At 46.8% G+C, this 22,536-nt stretch overlaps 1 protein-coding gene and 1 long non-coding RNA gene across 7 annotated transcripts in view; one reads left to right on the top strand and one right to left on the bottom strand.

Moving 5' to 3' along the window:
* LOC310690099 overlaps nt 1-22,536 on the bottom strand; it is a 66,874-nt gene that overhangs the window by 17,653 nt on the left and 26,685 nt on the right. The gene's annotated exons all lie outside the window — the stretch shown is intronic.
* LIMD1 (LIM domain containing 1) overlaps nt 11,978-22,536 on the top strand; it is a 43,411-nt gene continuing 32,852 nt past the window's right edge. For 2 of the 6 annotated variants that reach the window (XR_014517672.1, XM_083468165.1), the window contains exons 1-2: nt 12,063-12,337; nt 13,063-14,897. Coding sequence is in view for 2 of the 6 variants with exons in the window: in XM_083468165.1 (XP_083324291.1) it covers nt 13,421-14,897 (1,477 nt within the window). In the remaining 4 variants the exon portion in view is untranslated. Of the gene's footprint in view, nt 12,338-13,062; nt 14,898-22,536 lie in introns of all 6 variants that reach the window. The other 4 variants (XR_014517670.1, XR_014517671.1, XM_083468166.1 and 1 more) reach the window with 4 other exon arrangements.

Raw genomic sequence — 22,536 nt, 5'->3', positions numbered from 1 at the left:
CTTCTAGGTCAAATGTGAAGCGATGGAGTGTTTTCTGTATTGTCTGTGCACGTATTGTTTTACCCATTACTGATCTAATCCTTTGTGAACAGGAAGGAAACGTATTTTACATTGTTAACAAAGGCCAGGGGGGTCAGCAAGAGACAGAAAATAAGATGGCTGTTTCCTCCACACAAGTGATGCAACTTTGCAAAGGTTACTCATTCAAGCTCTGTCCGCATGATATGTCAGATGGAGAGAAGGTGGAAGGGGGAGATGTGCAAAGTGGAGAATGATTCAAAGCAAACAAAAATAGAGGAAATGATTCTACAAGAAGCCAAGGGGTTTTTCTGTGTGGGCGTGGGTGGCGGTTATTTTTTGCTTTTTTGTTTCGAGGTGGGGCAAATTGTGTAACGTCACCCTTCCAGCAAGCCAAGGCAGTTTGCAATCCAATTAATGCTAGGCATGACCTCACTAAAAAGAAACATTTAAAGAGGTCTGCTAATTTCAATGGGGCAGGCATACAACCTGGTCCCTATGTATGCTTACACAGAAGATGTCCCATCATGTTCAATGGGGGACCCATTCGCAAATATATTTTTTAAAGCATGACAATTTTATTTAAAATAAAAAAGTTCCTTCCAGTAGCACCTTAAAGACCAACTAAGTTAGTTCTTGGTATGAGCTTTCGTGTGCATGCACACTTCTGCATGCACACGAAAGCTCATACCAAGAACTAACTTAGTTGGTCTTTAAGGTGCTACTGGAAGGAACTTTTTTATTTTGACTATGGCAGACCAACACGGCTACCTATCTGTAACTGGAACTTTTCTTTTAAAGGAATAATAGCCGTGGGGACCTGATCCAGCACCGATCTCACTCAGGTTTCCTACGGACAATTCTGGCTGCAAATGTGCAGGAATGAACAGCAATGGGGGGGACGGGAGATATTAAACAGGTAACCTATCCAGAACAGGGGGCATGCTGGATTGGGACCCACAGTTACATTAAGAGCTGTAGGCTCGTAATCTGGTGAACCGGGTTCGAGTCTCCGCTCCTCCACATGCAGCTGCTGGGTGACCTTGGGCCGGTCACACTTCTTTGAAGTCTCTCAGCCCCACTCACCTCATAGAGTGTTTGTTGTGGGGGAAGAAGGGAAAGGAGAATGTTAGCTGCTTTGAGACTCCTGAAGGGGAGTGAAAGGTGGGGTATCAAATCCAAAAACTCTTCCTTGAAAATAAACATAGCAGTATTAAGCACCCCTTTTTAAAAAGCAGGATTCATGCAATGTTTAATTTGATCCTTAATGAAAAGCAGAACTTTCCTGTTGATCTAAATGGAATTTAAAAGGGCTTACCTAAAGTCCTCCTCTAAGCATTTATATGTTACGTGCAGAGACATGTAGCAAAAGCCGAGCGGAGATGCTTTAGATGGGAGAAACTTGAGGAAGGGGAAGGGTTAAAGATACACTCCAGATCAGCCTTTCCTGAGGCTGCTTTTGCTTTGGCTGGAATGTGCCAAAAATCCTGATTCAAACCTTCAGTTTTAACCAGGTGAATATCGGTCCGTACATGCAACACCGGCCAGCATCTAAAGGAAGCGTGAAGCTTCAGGCTTGTTTTCCTTGATCAACAGCTTGTCATGCTTTGACAACCTGCTTCTGAATGGGAGCAGAGTATCATTTTGAGATACAGCAAGGATGAGCATTAACAGTTCAAAGTTGACAAAGTTAAGCATTCCAAAGAGCCCAAGCTCTTTGCAAGGTGCTTTCGTTTTGCCCGTTGGGTTGCTGTATCCATGGTGCCTTAGCCTTAGCAGAAAGCACTTTCCCTCAGCCTCAGGAGAGGGTGATCTGGAGAGACAAAGTCTGGGGGCCTGGTTTTCCCTAATCCCTCTCTCCAACCACTGCCCTTTGTCCTCTATCTAGGGAGTTCCCGCAGCCTTTCAGGTGAGATGAAGGGTCTATGTGGTTATGGGAGAAACTGAGTGCAATAAAGGCAAAGCCATCATTGGATATGACCCATCATAGAATAATAACAATACTTTATTATTTATACCCCACCCATCTGGCTGGGTTTCCCCAGCCACTCTGGGAGGCTCCCAACAGATAATAATAATAATAATAATAATAATAATAATAATAATAATAATAATAATAATAATAGATAAAACATCAAACATTAAAAACTTCCCTAAGCAGGGCTGCCTTCAGGTGTCTACTAAAAGTCACATAGTTGTTGAATGCATTGTAGAGTTGGAAGGGACCCTAAGGGTTATCTAGTCCAGCCCCCTGCAATGCAGAAATCTCAGCTAAAGCATCCATGACAGATGGCCACCCAACCTCTGCTTAAAAACCTTCTGAGTGAGCCCATTCCACTGTCAAACAGCTCTTATTGTCAGAAAGTTCTTCTTGAAGTTTAGTCGGTATCTCCTTTCTTGCAACTTGAAGCCAGTGGTTCGAGTCCTACCCTCCAGAGCAGGAGAAAACAAGCTTGTCCCCTCTTTCATGTGACAACCTTGAGATATTTGATGATAGCTCTCATATCTCCTCTCAGTCTCCTCTTTTCTAGGCTAAACATACCCAGCTCCTTCAACCGTTCCTCATAAGGCTTAGTCCTTTGCTTTCTGCTTTCAGCAACCACTCCCTTATAAATAGTCCATAGCAAAACAAGCAAAACCAAAATTAAATATCAAAGTAAAAATATTGTAATGCACACTTATGTGGCATCATGTCACATGCTTAGTGTAGCTATAGGACAGACTAGACAAGACACTGGATTACAATTGGAGGCCCTGTTGATTAAAAGGTAATTTAGAAAAAATAGTCATGAGGGAGAGCATTGGGAGGGAAAGGTTTTTATCCTTTCCCCACATGGCATTTTGCTGCTATAAATTGGGTTGCTTGTCCACACTTCCACTTGTTCTGTGTTCCAGACTTCTGCATAGTTCCAAGCTGCTTTCTGCTTGTTCTGCACTTTGTAGGCATAGGTCCATGCAGTTTTAGGACACGGATGGCGCTGTGATCTAAACCACTGAGCCTCTTGATGATCCGAATGTTGGCGGTTCGAATCCCCACATTGTTCTGTCCCAGTTCTTGCCAACCTAGCAGCTCGAAAGCATACCAGTGCAAGTAGATAAATAGGTACTGCTGCGGCGAGAAGGTAAACGGCATTTCCATGCTCTCTGGTTTCCATCACGGTGTCCTGTTGTGCCAGTAGCGGGTTAGTCCTGCTGGCCACGTGACCTGGAAAGCTGTCTGTGGACCAACGCCGGCTCCCTCGGCCTGAAAGCGAGATGAGCACTGCAACCCCATAGTCACCTTTGACTGGACTTAACCATCCAGCGGTCCTTTACCTTTTTACCTTTACCATGCAGTTTTGCCTATGGCCCACCATTTCCCCCAGAAAACCCAATATTTAGCGCTAAAATTGAGTGAACATCAAACTGGAGAAAACCCAGTTATTGTTTGCTCCGGTTCAGCGGTAAACAGCAAGTTTTCCCAAGGGAAAGTGGCAGGAGGAAGTCTGGATGAGCCCTAAGTTTTACTCAAACCCACCTGGATCAACAGACATCCGGCCTGCTGATTTTGATAAGTCTACTCTGAGTAAAACTTAGTTGGATGCGACCCACCGCTTCCCATCAACTGCTGCTATTTGTCCTGTTTGAGCCAGCACCTGTGTTGTGTACCTCTGTATGTTACCAAATTGAGCAGGTACCGTATTTTTCGCTCTATAGGACGCACTTTTTCCCCTCCAAAAATTAAGGGGAAATGTGTGTGCGTCCTATGGAGCGAATGCAGGCTCCTTGTCTTCAGCGATAGCAACGTGAAGCCTCCGAAGCGCAGAGGGAGCGCTCCTTCCGTGCTCCGGAGGCTTCGGGTTGCTTTCGCTGAAGCCTGGAGAGTGAGAGGGGTCGGTGCGAACTGACCCTTCTCGCTCTCCAGGCTTCAGGGATAGCCGCTTGAAGCCTTCGGAGCGCAGCACAAGTTCCCGCTGCGCTCCGGAGACTTCAGGTTCCTTTCGCTGAAGCCAGGAGAGTCTTGCGGGAGGTCCTGCTGCGCTCTGGAGGCTTCGGGCTCCTTTTGCTGAAGCCGGGAGAGCAAGACTCTCCTGGCTTCAGCAGAGAGGGAGAGCTGCGCAGCGCCCCTTCAGCCAAGCGGGAGGAGAAATGGAAGGGGCTCCGTTTCTCCTGCGGCTTCACTGAAGGGGTGCTGAGCAGAGAGGGGGAGATTTTTTTTTCTCTTGTTCTCCCCCTCTAAAACAAGGTGCGTCCTATGGTCAGGTGCATCCTATAGAACGAAAAATATGGCGCCTATTTGTGGGGCGGCAGCAGCAATTCACCTCAGGAAAACGGCACTGGGAGCATAAGGGTTTAGCCCCTCTCCCCTTGAGCTATGGTCCCAGCCCCCCAGCCCTTCCTGCTGTTTTATAAAAGGAAGCTCAAGAGACAGGATCTCCATTTTCATCTAATTTGCCTTTCTGTGTGCCCTGATGGTGGCTATTTTTAAACCATGACATGCCCCTGTTCTCCTCGGAAATGTAAAGATCCTCTGTTCGGGTTTTGTGGCAGGGAAGAAAGAAAAGTGTTTCCTGAGCGTTGTGGGGGTGGAGGAGAAGGCATTCCGCTTATGGAAGAAGCTTGCTTTCCCTTCCTATTCTTAGTTGTTTCGGAGTAAGAAAAAAAAATGTGTAATTACTCTACTGCTTGCTTAGTTTTTTTTATGTGCACCTTTGAAGAAATCGCTCAGTCTGTGGCATTAGTCCTGCTGCTTTTGTGGAAGAACCAGTTTCTCAATAGAAGCCTTTTATTGCCAAATGCAAATCGCTAAGCCACTCTTGTATTTGAGTGCCTGGCAATATAATCTCTCTGCCCAATGAAGTAAACACATACAACAGGAAGTCTGTTGGTGGGTCAGCAGCTTCCTGCTGCCCCTGAAGATTTTCCAATAATTTGTGTGGTATGGGGCCTTTGGGGCCACCATGAGCCACACCCGAAACCTGTAGAAGTCCTGATAATTTTTATTTTTATTTATTTAAGTCATTTGTATGTCATGGGGGGGGCAAGGTCATGAAAGAAAGAAAAAAAAAATACATCAACAAATTAAAATAACGAAGATGATGATTGAAATAATGGGCTTAACTGTGGCTGGAACATACATTCCATGTTTGTTCTGCCAATAAATAACAAATTGCAATGGTTGCAGCATTGTGCCACACTAGCAACATTCGTTAATACTATTACGGGTTTGTGGGTGCCAGGTTTCTAATGCCTATAATCCTAACAAGTGGAGCGTCTAGCAGGGTGGACCATTAAGAGAACCAAGAAAAAGGGGGCTCTGTACCAGATGACAAATGGGTGGCACCCCTTCTCTCTCTTAGATAGTTTGAGGGCAGAGTTTGCTGTTTGGTGAGCAAGAAGCTGGGGGGAGGACCTGCAGTCCAGAGCAGTGTTCAAAACTCTCATTGTTTTAGGTGCTTTTTACGACAAGATATTACACTGGTACCTCTGGTTAAGTACTTAATTCGTTCCGGAGGTCTGTTCTTAACCTGAAACTGTTCTTAACCTGAAGCACCACTTTAGCTAATGGGGCCTCCTGCTGCTGTTGCCGTGCCGCCGTAGCCCGATTTCTGTTCTTATCCTGAAGCATAGTTCTTAACCTGAAGCAGTATTTCTGAGTTAGCGGAGTGTGTAACCTGAAGCGTATGTAACCCGAGGTACCACTGTACATTAGCGCGAGCCGTTTCTGAGGTCTGGGCACCTAAGATTTCAGATTAAAACTGCAGAGTGGGAGGAAAGGAGGGCCTTTTTTCTGCCTTCCCACGTCCAGCTGAAGACTGGAGAAGAGACCCACTTAAGAATATATGGGGGGGTGGGGCAGGGGAAGGACTGGACCATGTGAAAAACGAACAAAATATTTTAGCTGCAGTTTATTCATTTTCAGCTTTGCTTTATTGTTATAAACATAAGTGTGCCTAGACATTCCGTTGTTGCACCCATAACTTAGGTTTAAAGTGCCATTTAGCTCCTAGCTTTCATATCTCAGTTTCTAACACTGGCCCAGAGGCAGGCCTTGTGGCTGTGCGTGGGCTGGGAGTCAGGTATCGGATCAAGTAAACAGGAATTAAAGCCTGGGGCAGAAGATGCAGTAATGGGCAGGCTGGAGGTAAAAGAGCAGGCTGGACAGGTGAAGGGCAAGGCAGGTGCAAGATAAATTCTGTGTTGCAATTTCTTGGAACAAATTGCTCAGACTTGAAGGGTAGGGGTGGCAAGGTGTTAGAAGAAATTGCATGCTTGAAGCTAAAAACAGTAAAGCAGGGAAAGATGTGTTGAGGTTTATAACAGCAGACATTTCTCCTATGTTCGCTGCACCGCACTTTATTAAAACGCCAGGTCTTTTAATGTCAAAATCCATCAGAACTTATTAAAGATGATCAGCCCTTGCAAACTGCTCAATACCTGTGCGTGCCTTTAGTACTTTCAGGTAAAACTTCACAAAGCATATATGAAGCTTTATGGCAACCTGATTCATCAACCCACCGAAATCCGGAATCTTTCTGCTTCTGACAGCTGCTAGTTCCTATTTATGCTCTCATGTTTGGCAAGGATAAAATAGGTTTGGAGCTACCTGGCCTTTCCTCTTGGATTGGATTGGAATCGTAGTGCGGTTGTCAGATGAGATGGGGTATCCCTTTTCTATCCTGTCTTCCCTAAGATCACGGGTAGCCAATGTGGTGATTTCCATATGTTGTTGGGACAGAACTCCCACCAACACCAGATAACAGAAACTGTAATCTACCTTTGGTAGATGCTCTAGAGGGCATCTACCCCTGCTTTGTCATGTTCCTCACAAGCCGGTTTTCTTCTGTCATATGCTATGCTGCTACATCTGTGCACAAAAGTGTTTTGTGTGTGTGTGATGGAAATTGTCCCAAGAACTTTTCAGAGTTGCTTACAATTGTTGTATTTGTCTTTATATATATTTGAGCAGGATCTTTTGTCTGGTGAGGTTTCGTTTTAGTTGTGCAGACATCAGCTTCATTTTTTCCACTGAGACAGATTCACAGAGGGCGCTAAACGTCCTCGTGGTTTTCAAGCACAGTCCTGCAGGCAGCTTTGTTCTCTAGACAACTTGGAGCAGGATTAAACCAGGTGGTTGCTGGGTTTTTTCTTCCTTCCCTCCATTATTTGCCATTAGCAATTCTGTGCATGGGAAATTCCTTTGTTCAAAGCCTCAGTCTGATTAATCAGGCAGGTTTCTTAATAAAATCAGTAATGTTTGATTTAAGGGCAGCAATTATTCTGTGAAACAAAATACTGCTGAGTAGTACATAACAGATGGGAAAAATAAACAAGCATGTTTGCACACTGAGCACACTCATAATTTGCTTATATATTGAAGGAAATACTTGCTTTATTTCTCAAAACACGGTTTTATCATCTGGACATGACAGGATCAATTCAGACATGCATATATACCACATTTGTTTTGGATTACAGCTCTGGCTGCAACCCTAACTCAGTTTACCTTGGAGTAAGCTCCACTGAATTCAATCGGACTTCTGAGTAGACATGGTTAGGTTGGAGCTGTTAATTTTTTATCCCTTCCTTTCCTTGGTTATCTGATGATGGGCATATGAGCTGACTCAGTTAGAAATCTGTTAAAGAGCGATTGCATTTCTGCGGAATTTGATAAAGGATGCATCAATCATAATGAACATGCACATGGAATCAGCCCATTGCAATATATGGCATTGTCAATGCAATATACTCTTAGTGTTGGTCCCAGCACTGGCCCAATACAGTGGTGCCTCGCAAGACGAAAAGAATCCGTTCCGCGAGTCTCTTCGTCTTGCGGTTTTTTCGTCTTGCGAAGCAAGCCCATTAGCGCCTTAGCGGATTAGCGCTATTAGCGGCTTAGCGGATCAGCTGATAAGCGGTTTAGCGGCTTAGCGGATCAGCTGATAAGCGGCTTAGCAGATCAGCTGTTAAGCGGCTTAGCGGATCAGCTGATAAGCGGCTTAGCAGATCAGCTGTTAAGCGGCTTAGCGGATCAGCTGATAAGCGGCTTAGCGGATCAGCTGTTAAGCGGCTTAGTGGCTTAGGATCAGCTGATAAGCGGCTTAGCGGCTTGGGAAAAAGGGGGGGAAAGGGGAAAAAACCCGCAGGAACTCGCAAGACATTTTCATCTTGCGAAGCAAGCCCATAGGAAATTCGTTTTGCGAAGCACCTCCAAAATGGAAAACCCTTTCGTCTAGCGGGTTTTCCGTCTTGCGAGGCATTCGTCTTGCGGGGCACCACTGTACATTTTGGCACCTGAGGCGAACCACAATATGGTGCCTTCCCCAGCAAAGAAGGGATGAGTGAAGATTTGCATCAGGAACAAGGCAGAGCAAGGATCTAGCCAACCTTACTTGATGGTTGAACTGAGAATCAAAGGGTGTCATGGGGGCAAGGAAGGGGCCCGCTCTGAATCGTGTTAGGTATTGATAACCCCCTCCTCCACAAATTTGTCTAATCCTGTTTTAAAGTCATCCAGGTTTGTGGCCATCCACAGTTTGACTACACTGCCTGAATAAGTACCGTACTTTCTATCCTGAATATTCCAACATTCAGTTTCATTGGATATCTATGAGTTCTAATGTCATGAGACAGAGAGAGAAACTGTTCTCTAGCCACTAGGGAATCAAGCATGTAGACAGAATGTGAGAGAAACACAGGGCTTTCTTACTATAGACAGAATGCACTCAGAACATTTTGTCTGATGCTTTGTACTTGGCAAAATGTCATGTCCATAAAAATAAAAGTACAAGGGAATATGGGAACCAGCCAAAAGAATAACGAGAACATAGGTGACCTAGTCATTCAAATCTCTGCTCAGCTTTGCACAAGTAACGCTCACAGTTCCCTAGTGTGTAAAATGTGGATATTTCAGTACAATCCTGTACCTGTCTACCCAGAAGTAAGTCCCATTGACTTTAAGGGGACTCAAATTCATGTGTGACTATAGAATTGCAGCCTTAATGACCTGCCATACAGCTTTCTTTTGGGAAAAACCTATAGCACGTTTTTTCTAATTACAGTTTCTCTAGAAATAATAGGTAAACACAAACAGATTCAGGGCTGTCATACTGAGAGCTTAGTTTGGCATATTCAAGTCTTGTTTGGGCAAATGAAAATTCTCTGTTTTATTTGTGATTTGCGCTTTGTTTTAACCTAGTTTTTAGGGAAAATATTAAATTGTTTGTATTTTTGCTGGGTTTACATAAAGCACGTGGAGATCTTTTTACTGAACTGAGGATTATAATATTTTTATTATAAATAAAAACATATATTTGTGCTGACAGCAAGCCCTGGTGGGAGCAGCTGTACTGGAGTTCCCATTTTGGGCAGGGAACAATCAAGAGGTTCCTATTTGTTCCTTTGCATCCATGTCTCTACCTACCCCACACCTGAAGTCACATATCAATGACATCAACTGTAGGGCAGGTGAGCAGTTTGGAAAAAAATGGCCTCATAGGCCAAATTGGGGCCTGTACCAATCCTAACTTGGTCCATAGGCTCCAGGGTCCCTGCTTGTGTTTTAAGGAATGAAAGCTTTACTAATTACTATAAACTGAAGCAGTGTGAATTATAATTTCTGACCTTGGGTCAGGGGGCATGACTCGGATGGTCTCTGGGCAGCATATGCCCCAGGCACTTCCAAAAGAGACACTAATGTCTCTTCACACTTCATGAACAATATGTGTTGCTCCTGGTGGGTGTCAGGTTGCCCACAACTCCCTTCCACAAAACAGCATGCTCAACACAAGACCTTGGTGGACTGTCATCTTGGTCTTGGTCTTTAGCTTCACATTCACCTATACCCTTTTGCAGGGCTATTTTTCTAGAAAAAGAGGTGCTCACGACAGACTTATCCCTTGTTCTCTTAGAAAGCCAATGGCACTCACCTGAGAGGCGCAGGAGCTGAGCTCTAGTGAGCTCCAGCTGGGGGGAAACCACCCCCCTGCCCTTTTGGATTTGGAAGTCAGTGCAACTAATTCTGCCCCCATAAAAATGCTGTTTATGGATAGAAAACACGAGGGAAGGAAACATTGCTTGCATGTGCTCAAAAGCAGCGCCTTGTTAGTGCAGTGGTTCTCAAACTTTGTTCTCTGGGCCAAACTTTTGGAATATTATTTATTTATCTATTTAATTTAGATACCGTCCTAAACCCTGGGGGGTCTCAGGGCAGTTCACAGAATAAAATCAAGATATAAAACCACAAAATGCATAATAAAAATAAAAACAACAACCCAACAGCCCCCCCACAAAAAACTCATTTTAAAAGGGCATAGGATGTACCGTATTTTTCGCCCCATAAGACGCACTTTTTCCTCTCCAAAAATGAAGAGGAAATCGGGGGTGCGTCTTATGGGGCGAATGCCTGCAAGCCTCGCGCCCTCGGCAGGAGGTCCCACCGGGTGCGCGAGGCTTGGGGCGGCAGCCTGTCGCCCGAAGCACGGGGAGCCCTCGGGAGGGCTCCCCCTGCTTCGGGCGAGTGTCTGCAAGCCTCGCGCACCCGGCAGGAGGTCCCACCGGGTGCGCGAGGCTTGGGGCGGCAGCGGACTGCTTGCGCGCACCTAGAAGCTAGCAGTCCGCTGCCGCCCCAAGCCTGGCGCACCCGCAGGAGGTCCCACCGGGTGCGCCAGGCTTGGGGCAGCAGCGGACTGCTAGCTTCTAGGTGCGCGCAAGCAGTCCGCTGCCGCCCCAAGCCTGGCGCACCCGGCAGGGGGTGCGCGAGGCTTGGGGCGGCAGCGGACTGCTTGCGCGCACCTAGAAGCTAGCAGTCCGCTGCCGCCCCAAGCCTGGCGCACCCGCAGGAGGTCCCACCGGGTGCGCCAGGCTTGGGGCGGCAGCGGACTGCTAGCTTCTAGGTGCGCGCAAGCAGTCCGCTGCCGCCCCAAGCCTGGCGCACCCGGTGGGACCTCCTGCCGGGTGCGCCAGGCTTGGGGCGGCAGCGGACTGCTTGCGCGCACCTAGAAGCTTGGGGCGCACTGAGCTCAGCACGCCCCAAGCTCCTGGTATAGCGCAGCGATCCGCTAGCCCTGGGAGAGCCCCGCGGCTCTCCCAGGGCTAGCGGACTGCTTGCCGGCACGCAGAAGCTTGGGGCGCGCTGACCTCAGCTTGCCCCAAGCTTCTGGATTAGCGCAGGGGTCCTCTAGCCCTGGGAGAGGCGCCCGGCTCTCCCACACTAGCGGAGACCTTGCCTGCACGCAGAAGCTTGGGGCGCGCTGAGCTCCGCACGCCCCAAGCTCCTGGTGTAGCGCAGCGCACCTGGGGGGGAAATAAAATTTTTTTCCTTTATTTCCCCCCCAAAAATCTAGGTGCGTCTTATGGGCCGGTGCGTCTTATGGGGCGAAAAATACGGTAAATCAGGTCATTATTTATTTATTTATTGAATTTATATAATAAAAATCTGCTTGCGCCACACCAATTTTTAAATTATTATTATTGTTAAGAAATACATTGGAAAACAGGAACAACTCCCTGTGACTGTCTACAGTTATCCCTTGGTGCTCTCGGCTCTCATTTTGGAAAGATACCTATCCATATTCGGAGTGACGCCAGACATGTTTACACTGCACCGACATGTTTAAACGTTTCTTTGGTTGTCCTTGAATCTTCCTGCCACACTTGCCATCCCCTCCTGCCACACCAGGGTCATTTGCCACCCTTGGAGAACCACTGAGTTAAGTGTCAGCGGCCACTGACAGCGAGCCAGGCACCCGCCATTCAGCCCGGACTACCTCGCAGGGTTGTTTTGAAGGCAGGAGCGCCACCCATGCAGAGACTACTGCTGCTGCTGATAGTATTTCGGGACGGGCACTGAGAACCGTTTCCCGTGCTGGCTCCGAGTAAATCACCCGAGGCTGGAGGCTGCAAGCGCTGGGCGGAGAGCAGGGCGGGTTTGGTCGCGCTCCAGCGCTGACTAACGCGGGTCTCCCTCGCTCTCTCTTTCCCTTTCAACCACGTTGCAAAGACCTGTTCGCAACTCCTCCCCGCCGGCCTGGGCTCCTCCTCCTCCTCCTCCCGCCTCCTCCTCTAGCCTGGCACGGGAAGGCGAGGGGTTGTCGAGCGAGCGAGAAAGGGAAGAGGAGGAGGCCGAAGTGCCTCGGCGGCCCGAAAAGAGCGGCGCCTCGGAAGGGAGGAAGGAAACCTCGCGGTTGCGCGGAGAGCAAAGGCGAGCGGCGGCGGCGCCACGGCCCTTGGCGAAGGAGAAGCAGCGCGCCGTCCTCCCCGCGAGAACTTTTCGTCGGTGGGGGGGAAGGAAGGCGAGAAGCTCGTCTCCCCCCACAGAGCAGGCGGAGTCCGCCCTCGGGTGAGTGAGTCAGGCGGAGAAGCAGCGCAGCAAAGGGTTGGCGCTGCCCGCTGCCTGCGCGCAAACTAGCAAGCGAGCAGAAGTTCCGCGCGTAAAAAGTTTGCGCGTAAAAGGTCTGCGCGCGCGCGCTGCTCCAAGTGGCCTCTTTCCCCCCAGAGGGAGCGGGAAGGAGGGGGACATTCTTGAGGAAGGCGGGGTGGCGAGGAGAGAAATCTCCTTTCCCAAGTTTGAGTCGGGTTGGGTGGGTGGGCGGCGAAGGAGTGGCGAAGGTTTCCCCTCTGCTTTGGCGGGGCCGGAATCTGGAAAGCGCGCGTTTCCTTCCTTCCTTCCTCCACAGTGGATAGGAACCTGCGCGCGGCTTCCCCGAAGCTGCTCCTGTTTCCTCTGGTTGGAGGGCTTTTTCCTGTTTACTCCACGCACGGCGACCCCGTGGGTACCCTAGAGTGTCTCAAGGGCGGAAGGGATCCCCCCACCCCCAGGGTCATCTAGTCCAACCCTTGCAATGCAAGAATCTCAACTAAAAGCATCCACGAGAGATCCTCTGTTTAGAAACTTCCTTGCACCACCCTGACCTGACCCCAAACAACACTTGCTGACCCACAGTTTGTCTGCCCCCAAGGTTAGCCCAAGAGGTAATCTTCTCTAGCAGTAGCAGGGGAGAGAATGTGTGAGTTTTGGTGAAATTTGTGCTAAAACACCCCTTTTCCCTCTATTTATTATTTCAGTATTTTCCACCAAAGTGAATAAAAGCGGGGGAAGCCTGAAGAAACATTTCTGTCAGATTAAAAGCACAAAGAATTGGATCTTGCCATTTTTGAGGGGATACCCTCTGCACTTAGTTATCTTGTATAACCTGAGGAAGACGAAACGTTTTAAGAACAGGTTTGGGGACCTGCGTTATTGTTGTTTTTCTACTTTTTCTCATAAAAAATATTAATTACGTTTTACATGGGATGTTTTGGATGCCTTAAGTAGCCCCATTGGTTGCTGAGTGGAAATCTTGAGCAGACTTGAACACTTAAAATACCATTGCTTTGGTTTTTCCATCCTGCTTGTTTGTAGGCACAAGTGAATCTTTACAAAATGGACAAATACGATGACCTGGGTCTGGAGGCGAGTAAATTTATAGAAGATCTCAATATGTATGAAGCCTCCAAGGATGGGCTCTTTCGAGTAGACAAAGCGGTTGGGAACAACCCAGAATTTGAAGAAACGAGGAGGGTTTTTGCTACAAAAATGGCCAAAATTCACCTTCAGAAACAGCGAGAACAAGAGGAATTGGTGAACTCGGCCTCGGGGGCTCCAAATGGCGGGGCTGGTTTTGGGATTCAGCATCTGCTCCCAGGCCACCCTGTGGCTAGAAGCACTGCAGGAACAAATAAACTTCATTCAGGAGAAAATATAGCAAAGCCCCCTCTGGCTACACCGTCAACCGTGTGTGCAGGCCATCAACTTGCCTTCCTAAACCAGCCCCAAGCGCATGCTGATGGAGAGCGAGCAAAGTTATACCAGGATGACAAGAGGTCCAGCGATGATTATGGATACAGTGAAAGTCTCCAGGGTTCAGACGTTTCTGGAGGACATAGTTATCAGAGAGCAGGTCAGCTGAACCCATGTAATCCTAAGACATCTTTTTGTTCTCTTTCTCATGAGGAGCCCAATAACAGTGATAACCGGGCAAGCCTTCAAAGTTGGGGAAGAGATGCTGGCAAGTTTCCCAGCCTGAAATCCAGCATGGGCCCCCATTTATGGTCCAACGTTAATCATGACGAGTCGTTGCAGAGAAGTCCTACGAAACCTCAGGCAGATCTCCATTCATATCAGCAGCCACGAAACTCCTACAGGTCTTCAGAAAGCGGGTATGGAAGTCAGGAAAGCAGTGGCGAAGGCCCGGGGCTTAGCCAAAGCTATGAGCCGAATCCAGGTTGCCCGAGATCATCGTCTTTCTCTAAGGCCTGTACCCCGTTGTCCTCTTCCGCTGGGTTTGGTGATGAGTTGCCTGCGGAATATTCGCAGCAGAGGTCTCCGTCATTCTCTGGACGCCCTTCCAATCGATCTGATGATTTTAACCCAAACTGTGGTATTGAATTGTGGGCTTCTGGTACTCCAAACAAAAGCAATGGCAATATTCAGTCGAGGCATAGTGACAGTACTCAGCCTTCAGCTTCCGGCCTCCTTCCTGCTCCCCTACCTCCAAGTGTAGATTATCAGCAAACTAACACTCATCCGAAACCGACAGGTCATTTTGTAGTCCACGGTCAAAATCACAGGCTCAATTGTGCTGGGTCTGGCATAAGTCCCGAGCAGAATTCCATCTGCTCAACATCTCATGGGCCAATGATTTCTGATGTTCCGAAATCTCCTTTTAAAGAGGGCACCGCCACTCTGCGGCATGACTCTGGTCACCAAGAAACCACCGCTTCTGCAAAAATAAAGTTACCCTGCCAGACACTCCTTCCTCAGCAGGAACAGGGGCCATCCACAGCTGAATTAAAATTAGAAGCTCTTACCCAGCGCCTGGAGCAGGAGATGGATGTTTGTCCAAAGGCTGACTACTTTGGTAGGTATATGTGTTTTTACACTTAACAGCGCATTGGATTTTTATTTATACGTTCATTGATAAATGCTACGGTATTTTGCACCTGCAGGCATATTTCTTGTGTTGTTCTTTTCAGTGTCAGTAATCATGGGGAGCAGCTAATACTTTTCAAATTATGTTTACCGAAAGCTACAATTTTAATGTAAAAACTTCAGTAGAAAATGATAAGCTAGGGAAAAAGGGAATGGGAAGCGTATTTTAGAAGCAAGTTGATATACCAATTTTAATGTCTCAGTGGCTGCAGTTAATTTATGCTGTGTGTCGGATTATAGCTATTATTATTTTAATCACTGGCTTTAAAATAATCTGATGGGGAAATTGATTAAATAGTGTTTCGTTCTCGCCTCGAAAAGGCTGACTAGGTTTACCCAAAGCAGTTGCCTGTTTGGGTGACAACCTGGAAAAATGCTGTGTGTAAGAAGCTGGCCAGTTGTAAGTGGCCTTTAGTTCCATGGAAGTGAATCAAGGATCATGGCACCAAGGCCAGATAATATTGTATCTTGTACAATACTGTATTGCTTTTAAGCTGTATTCTGTTTAGGCAACCAAGCTCATCACCCGGTGAACCCCAAAGTACTAGGATTTAAGAAGAATTGTTGGGAAATTGTCCCTCGTCGGCAACTAACTTGTGGGTTGCTCTGAACGGTTGATGGGGCGAGGAGTCAAGTCTCGTCCCTGCTGCTCTGTTACCAAGGAAAGTGGCTACCTCTCATGCTCCCCACTCTCTGGAAGAGGTGGGTTGATATAGAACAGTAGAAATGGGTCAGCATGTAAACTGAGAATGCTCCCCAGAGAGGGTGCCCTTTTGAACGAACCCCAGACTTTGTGTATGGGGCAGCCATCTGGGCCAAAACCGATTCTGTGGGGCACTTTCACGATGCGTGTCCTTTGCCTTGTTCTTCTGCAGCCTCTCACATGCAAGAGGATTTACTTGCTCCCTTGCCACTAAACCAGCTGAGTGTGCCCAGTTAGATTCAGTGCCCAGGCTGCCACAGGTTAAAGAAGTAATTGGACCGTTGGCTCACCTTACTTAGTCATCCTTCTTGGTTTTCTTGGTTTTCTACTAGCAGGTGCTCAGCATATTTGGTGTTTTCTCATTAGGGCACGTTCTTGACGAGGCTTTGAATCTGTTATCATGGTATGCTCATTGTGCAATTCTGACAGTAGTAGCTTATGTGTTTTTCCATTTACTTCTTTGCCAGGTGGGGCACTGACCTTTAGAGAAGCTGAACAGCCGGCCTGTAGCTTAATGAGTAGAGGTTGCCCGTATGATCGCAAATGGCAGATCTGCTGCTGGCTTTATTGAAAACGGGAGATAATTTTGCCACTAATTACACATGCCTCTTTTACTTTTCCAGTGGTAGATCATAGGGCTAAGTGTCCCAATTGTAACAGCATCAGTACAGTGAATCCATCACTCTTCTATCCTACTTGATTCTTATATTTAAAACGCTTCCAAGAGTGAGTAGATAAGAGAACGTCACATTGCTACTTACATTTTTTTCCCTAGCCTTACGGTTGCTGTCACTTAACAGGGATATGGTAAGCCAGGGCAGTGGCATAGCGAGGGCTGCCAGCACCCGGGGACCATGCGGAGGGGTGGGTGGGAGGGTGCACATTCAACTGCCTAACGGTGTTCATGTCACCCAGTAGATTGCAGCCGCAGAGGTAAGAAAAGAGGAGTTATTCTGTTATCTGCAGAGGTCTTTGACTGCTTTGCATGGAGAAGCCATTTTCAGTGGAGCCCAGCAATGAAAGTGCACAGCTGTATTGAGGCAGCACTGGGTGTTGAAATTTTGTGCCCCTAACAATTTTTGCACCCTGTGCCCTCCACACTACTGGGCCAGGGTAGCCAACATGTTGTCCTCCAGATGTTGGACTACAGGCCCTATGAGGCCCAGCTACCATGGCCAGTGGTCACAGATGATGGGAGATGTGATCCAACAACTTCGGTTTCTGAAAGCATGTAATTCCCGCCCTATAATTGCCAGGAATTTTCAGGAAATCATTTTCTTGAGAACATAAGGATGGCCTCCTTGGGTCGGCCCAAGGTTTGTCATCCTCTCCAGCATTCTGTGGCAAGCTGGATGTCTCTAGCAGTTTACATGAGAGTAGAAGTCTTTCCCTGTGGTCTCCAGCTGTAGACCTGTGTTGTTAACGCCACATGATAGATAGAGAAGCCAATCAGTGATCTTGAGATTTAAATTTAGGAGGATTTCCCTGCTCATAGGTTAATGTTCATAACCACTATGCTACGCCAGCTTTCTTTTGGTGATGGACTTAACAACAATTTTGTCTTAACAAAATTTTCTTTATCTCAGGAAGATCCTAATTTGTAATTAGGAAGTTTGTGGGGTTGCACAGTTTAGCTCATGTCTAGGTAAAATTGAAACTAGGGCATACCAGATTAGGCAAGGACTGTGATTTAATATTAGTTATTTCCTAGAACTTTCTGTCTTAACCTGAAAGCCTGAATTCACAGAGGACAGCCACATTAGTGGTAGGCTAGGCCCCAATTCACACAGTTGCTTTTGGATTTTACTTGTGCATGCAGTTGCTCATCTGTGCTGAGGTTTGGTTGTTTTGCGGGGGGAGCAGCAAGCTGAAAAATTGTCCTGAGCGCAAGATGCAGTTGTTTCAGACAGTCTTCTTTCTAATCATGCGCATGATGCAATCTGCGCAGAATAAGAATCACCTGGCGTCAAGAAGTGGTCATGTGAGCTTGGATTTTGCTTTTCTGAGGAGTGAAGCTACACGTTGTGTGGAAACTGGTCAGGCTGAATGACAGTGTATAAATGTGCTCTGGAGAAGTAGACGTGTACCAATATAGCGCGTCTAAACTCGGGGAGTGAGTTTTGGCTTTTGCCCTTCACTAAATAGCATTGCGAGCAGTCTACTTTGATCTCCTTGAAAGCACGTAATGAAACACAATAGTAATTTTGGCAACAGACGGTCTAGACAGTGGGTGTGTAAGATTATTTTAATTAACGTACTTGTGGGAAAGAGGAAAGCTGAGGCTACTTCAAGTCCCCTTGGAATCCAATAATAGACCCCCACCACCTCAGGAAAAGCCTGAGAAGGATGTAGGGGGCAGCGTCACTGACAAAATATTAGAAAATGTATACTGTTGACTCCAGGCCTCTTCCAACATAAGGCTTTGCTCTATAGGGCTATTTTCAGAACGATTCTGCCAAAGGAAAGAGCATGGGAAACATTCTTTTGGAATTGAAATCCTCGTTGTGTTTGTTTTTTTCGGGAGCTGCAAAGAATGCAATATCTTGATCGCACTCTCTCTCTCTTTTTTCCTTCCCTGGTGTGGGGTGGGGAATCCACATACATTTAATTTCTGGAAGAATATTTTCTGTGGCTGGGTTCCAGACATGAATGGCAGGACTCTTTGCATCCACAGAAGTCTTTTGATCCAGAGAAGGAATGGCAGTGGCGGAGTAGTCAATGTGTGCTCATTTCCCGCACCCCCGTGCCCCCTAAAAATGTGCTTTTGAGAGTTGGAGCAGCCTCAAAGGCTGTGGTGGAGGCTGCAGGTGGGAGTGGCAAAAAGGGCCTTTCTGCTCTGCCCTTCTCGTGCTTTCCTGAGCAGAACTCCACTAAGGGGATGCTGCTGCTGGGGGCGGGGTCTGGATCCAACCCAATGTGTACTTTTCTGGTCTAGTGATTCTAAAGGCACACCCATGAAGAAAATGTAACGTAGGAATTGCTTCCTGATGACATATATTTGCATGGAATACACTGAGAAATTCATCGCTGTAGAATATTGTGTCCCCACCCCTTTAACCTCCTGATAGTTATTTAAGTGTAAGTGGCGGAATTGGTTTTGAACACGATAGGAGCATTGAGTTATCCATAACTTTGGCGTATGTTGCGCATGTGGGAATTTTCAGAGCAGGCCTAAATCTACTCAATCTACAAGTGCAAGTCTGTGTGCAGCAATTGCATCCTAGTTTGTGAAAATCAGGAAATGGAAACATGAGTGGTTTGAAAGTCGTAGCTGAAATGATTTATTATTATTATTATTAATAATAACAATTTATTTACAGTGGCAGAGGAAGGGGGCGCGGGGGGTGCGGTCTGCCCTGGGTGTCAACCCGGGGTGTGTGTGTGTGTGACAAAATGACAAAAATGTAAGTTTTAAAAAATAATTTTAAAAATTGGGATCATAAAACTTTTAAATTCAATCAACAAATGTAACTAAACAAGGCTGGCACTGGGCAACACACCACAGGGGTCAGCACTCTCCTGGGAGTGATGTGGCGGCTTGGGCGCCTGCAGGCTCCGTGCTGCCTGAAACAGCAGTGTTCGGCTTGCGTCTGCCCACCGACTCTCCCTCAGCCACCCTACAGTTGAGGGGGAGGTAGCAGAGAGGCTCCACGCAGCGTGCCCCGCCCCCATGGGCGGCTCGCCCCGCCCCTGGTTGCAGGATGCGCACACCGCAACCGGGCACCCGAGTGGCTAGCTATGCCGCTGATTATTTATACCCCGCCCATCTGGCTGGGTTTCCCCAGCTACTCTGGGCAGCTGTCAACAGAACATTAAAAGCACGATAAAACATCAAACATTAAAAACTTCCCTAAACAGGGCTACCTTCAGATGTCTTCTAAAAGTCAGATAGTTGTTTATTTCCTTGACATCTGATGGGAGGGCGTTCCACAGGTACAGGCGCCACTACCGAGAAGGCCCTCTGCCTGGTTCCCTGGTTCCTCTCTCTTGCAGAGAGGGAACCACCAGAAGGCCCTCGGAGCTGGACCTCAATGTCCAGGCAGAACGATGGGGGTGGAGACGCTCCTTCAGGTATACTGGGCCGAGGCTGTTTAGGGCTTGAAAGGTCAGCACCAACACATTGAATTGTGCTCCAAAACGTACAGGGAGCCAATGTAGGTCTTTCAAGACCAGTGTTATATGTTCTCGGCAGCCACTCCCAGTCACCAGTCTAGCTGCCGCATTTTAGCTTTTATTAGTATGTTAGTTTCAAAAGGCAATACATTCGAAAACAGAAGGTTTACATCTTGCCAGTGTCCCTTTTTAACTCTTAGGCTGTTTTTATTTGGAACTAAAGATAGGAAGAGAATGGGGTGGGGAAAGCTCCTGCTTTCACAATGTTGTGAAAAAACCAAAGTTTAAGGTACATTTCTGTGTAAACACACAGGCAGTCTAATCCAAAGAATATTTGAGATGCAGACAATTTCTTTTGAGGTCTAGCATGCTAAAACTACCTGCCAGTTCAGCTGCAACACACAGCATTTAGCATGCCACATGCATGCTAAACCCTGTGTGGTAGGGCAAAAGGATGGAAACGCCAAATGAAGTCAAGGTTTTTGATGACTGGATTAGAAGAAAGAACCACGGATTGTTCTTGTGTGATATGGGCTGCTTTGTTGTCATTTTCATAAATGTCCTGCAAGAAGGCTTGTAAGAGAGCATTTGTGGAACTAGTTGGCTCAGCACTTGGAGCAGGGGTCAGCAAACTTTTTCAGCAGTGGGCCGGTCCACTCTCCCTCAGACCTTGTGGGGGGCTGGACTGAGAAGGCCCAATCGCCTTCTCAATCCGGCCTATGGACGGTCCGGGAATCAGTGTGTTTTAACATGAGTAGAAGGTGTCCTTTTATTTAAAATGCACCTCTGTGTTATTTGTGGGGCATAGGAGTTTGTTCATCCCCCCCCCCAATAAAAATATAGTCCGGCCCCCCACAAGGTCACAGGGACAGTGGACCGGCCCCCTGCTGAAAAAGGTTGCTGACCCCTGCTCTAGCACACTCACTGCCTGTAGAATTCTCTCTGTGATATTTTATCTCCACAATCAGAATGAGTTTCAGGAACCCAAAAGTTGTATTGAAAAATACAACTTTCGTGCCGTCTGGCTCAAAAATGGCAACAAGGCATTCTGTTTTGGCAACTGTAACCCTGGTTTAACCAGCCATTTGGCACCTAGCTTATATATCCGAGTTCCTAACACTGGCTCCAATGGAATGTCTAGGTGCTAAAAACCCATTGGGATTTTAAAAAAATATATTTTTATTTGTTGCATTTCTGTACCAATTCCTATTTTGAAGAAGAATAAAATTCAAAGCGGTTTGCAACACATTAAAGCATTAAAAAATCCCAATCCAGAATAAAACTAATTCAAGCTTCAAAAAAATATATATTTCAGATCCTTCCTTAAGTGACATTTTGCCTTCCACAATTGGTATCCAGAGGTTGCCATGTGGTTGCAGTTGGACCCGCGCCAATCACAAAATGTGCCTGCACTTGGCTAATTCCGAACACTGGCCCTGTCTATTCTTAGCCAATCTTACCTGTGTTTAAACCAGGGGTGCCCCAACTTTTTTCAAAGAGGGCCTGATTTCATGAAGTGAACATGCGTGAGGGCCGACCAAAGTTGCTGAGCTTTTTTAAGGATTTTACCCCAGGACATATACTGCCACGGGGGCTGGATTAAATCAACTAGCGGGCCGGATTAGCCCCCCCCCTCCACGGACTTTGGACATGCCTGGTTTACACAGAATATTACAGCATGTAGAGTATGCTTTTACTTGTGGCTTAAATCTGAGAGCATATAATATGCATTTCTGCATTTTGTGTACATACAATAAAGTAGAAACCAACAATTTGCTTCACTTTAACTCCTTGATGACCTGCGGAGCCTCCAGATGTGTTTGGACTCTCAGTCAGCGTAATAACCAACGGTCAGTGATGATGCGAGTTGAAGTCCAATGGGGAAAAATCTTACATTAGCAAGAGTTTAATGAGGAAGCTACCATGATAGTCAGACACACCCAAGCAGACATTTCAGCCTTGTTAGTAACTCAGAATGACTAGAGTTCACTTAATTTATTATTATTTTTTAAATGATGAGAAACTGTTCTTTTTGCAAGTTTTCTTGAGCGCTTCAGAAAGCCAGGAAGCTGAAATAAAGTTGTTGATTTTGTTAGCGTTGTGGCTGGGACTGTTGGCATTTTGAATCATTTCAGAGGATCGAGTTTCCATTACTGACGCGTGGGCCTCATGAGGTGGGGTTTTTCCCCGGTGACAACTTTTCTTGTGATTTATGATGAAGAAACCAAGTCTGATAAGAGCCGAGGCATATTTTCACAAGGCATGTTTTCAGTCCTGCTCTGCTCCAAAGATTCCTTGTTCAGAAGCTAAGATGCAAGTCAGGCATTTACTTTCCACATGATGCTAAAGGCGAACAGAGGCATCTTTGTGCGGGGACAAATTGCCCTACAACTAGAAAACCAAAGTGAAAATTCTGAGTTGCTTCTGTTTTCCTCTTCAGACATTGTGGCCATTCTACCAGGGCTCTGAATGTATGAACTGCCCGTCCATTCAGATGCAGAGGTTGTATTCTGCCATGTAAACAAGTATTGCGGGTTGCACAAAATACTAGTACAGATGTGCATGTCTTGCTTCCAGCTGCTGTTGTTATGATGCATTATAGAGGACTATAACCTCGATGCAAGAAGAGACTCATAATGACCAAGCGCAGGGCGGAGGACACACAATATTTTTGCACACACATGTGAACTGTCAGCAGTAAGTGGAGGATACAAAGATTCCTAGTTTTTAGAAGCTGTGTGAATGCACATAA

The sequence above is a fragment of the Podarcis liolepis genome, assembly GCF_965112155.1.
Source record: "Podarcis liolepis genome assembly, chromosome: 12".
Classification (NCBI taxonomy): Eukaryota; Metazoa; Chordata; class Lepidosauria; order Squamata; family Lacertidae; genus Podarcis; species Podarcis liolepis.
This window is presented reverse-complemented; position numbering and strand designations above follow the sequence as displayed.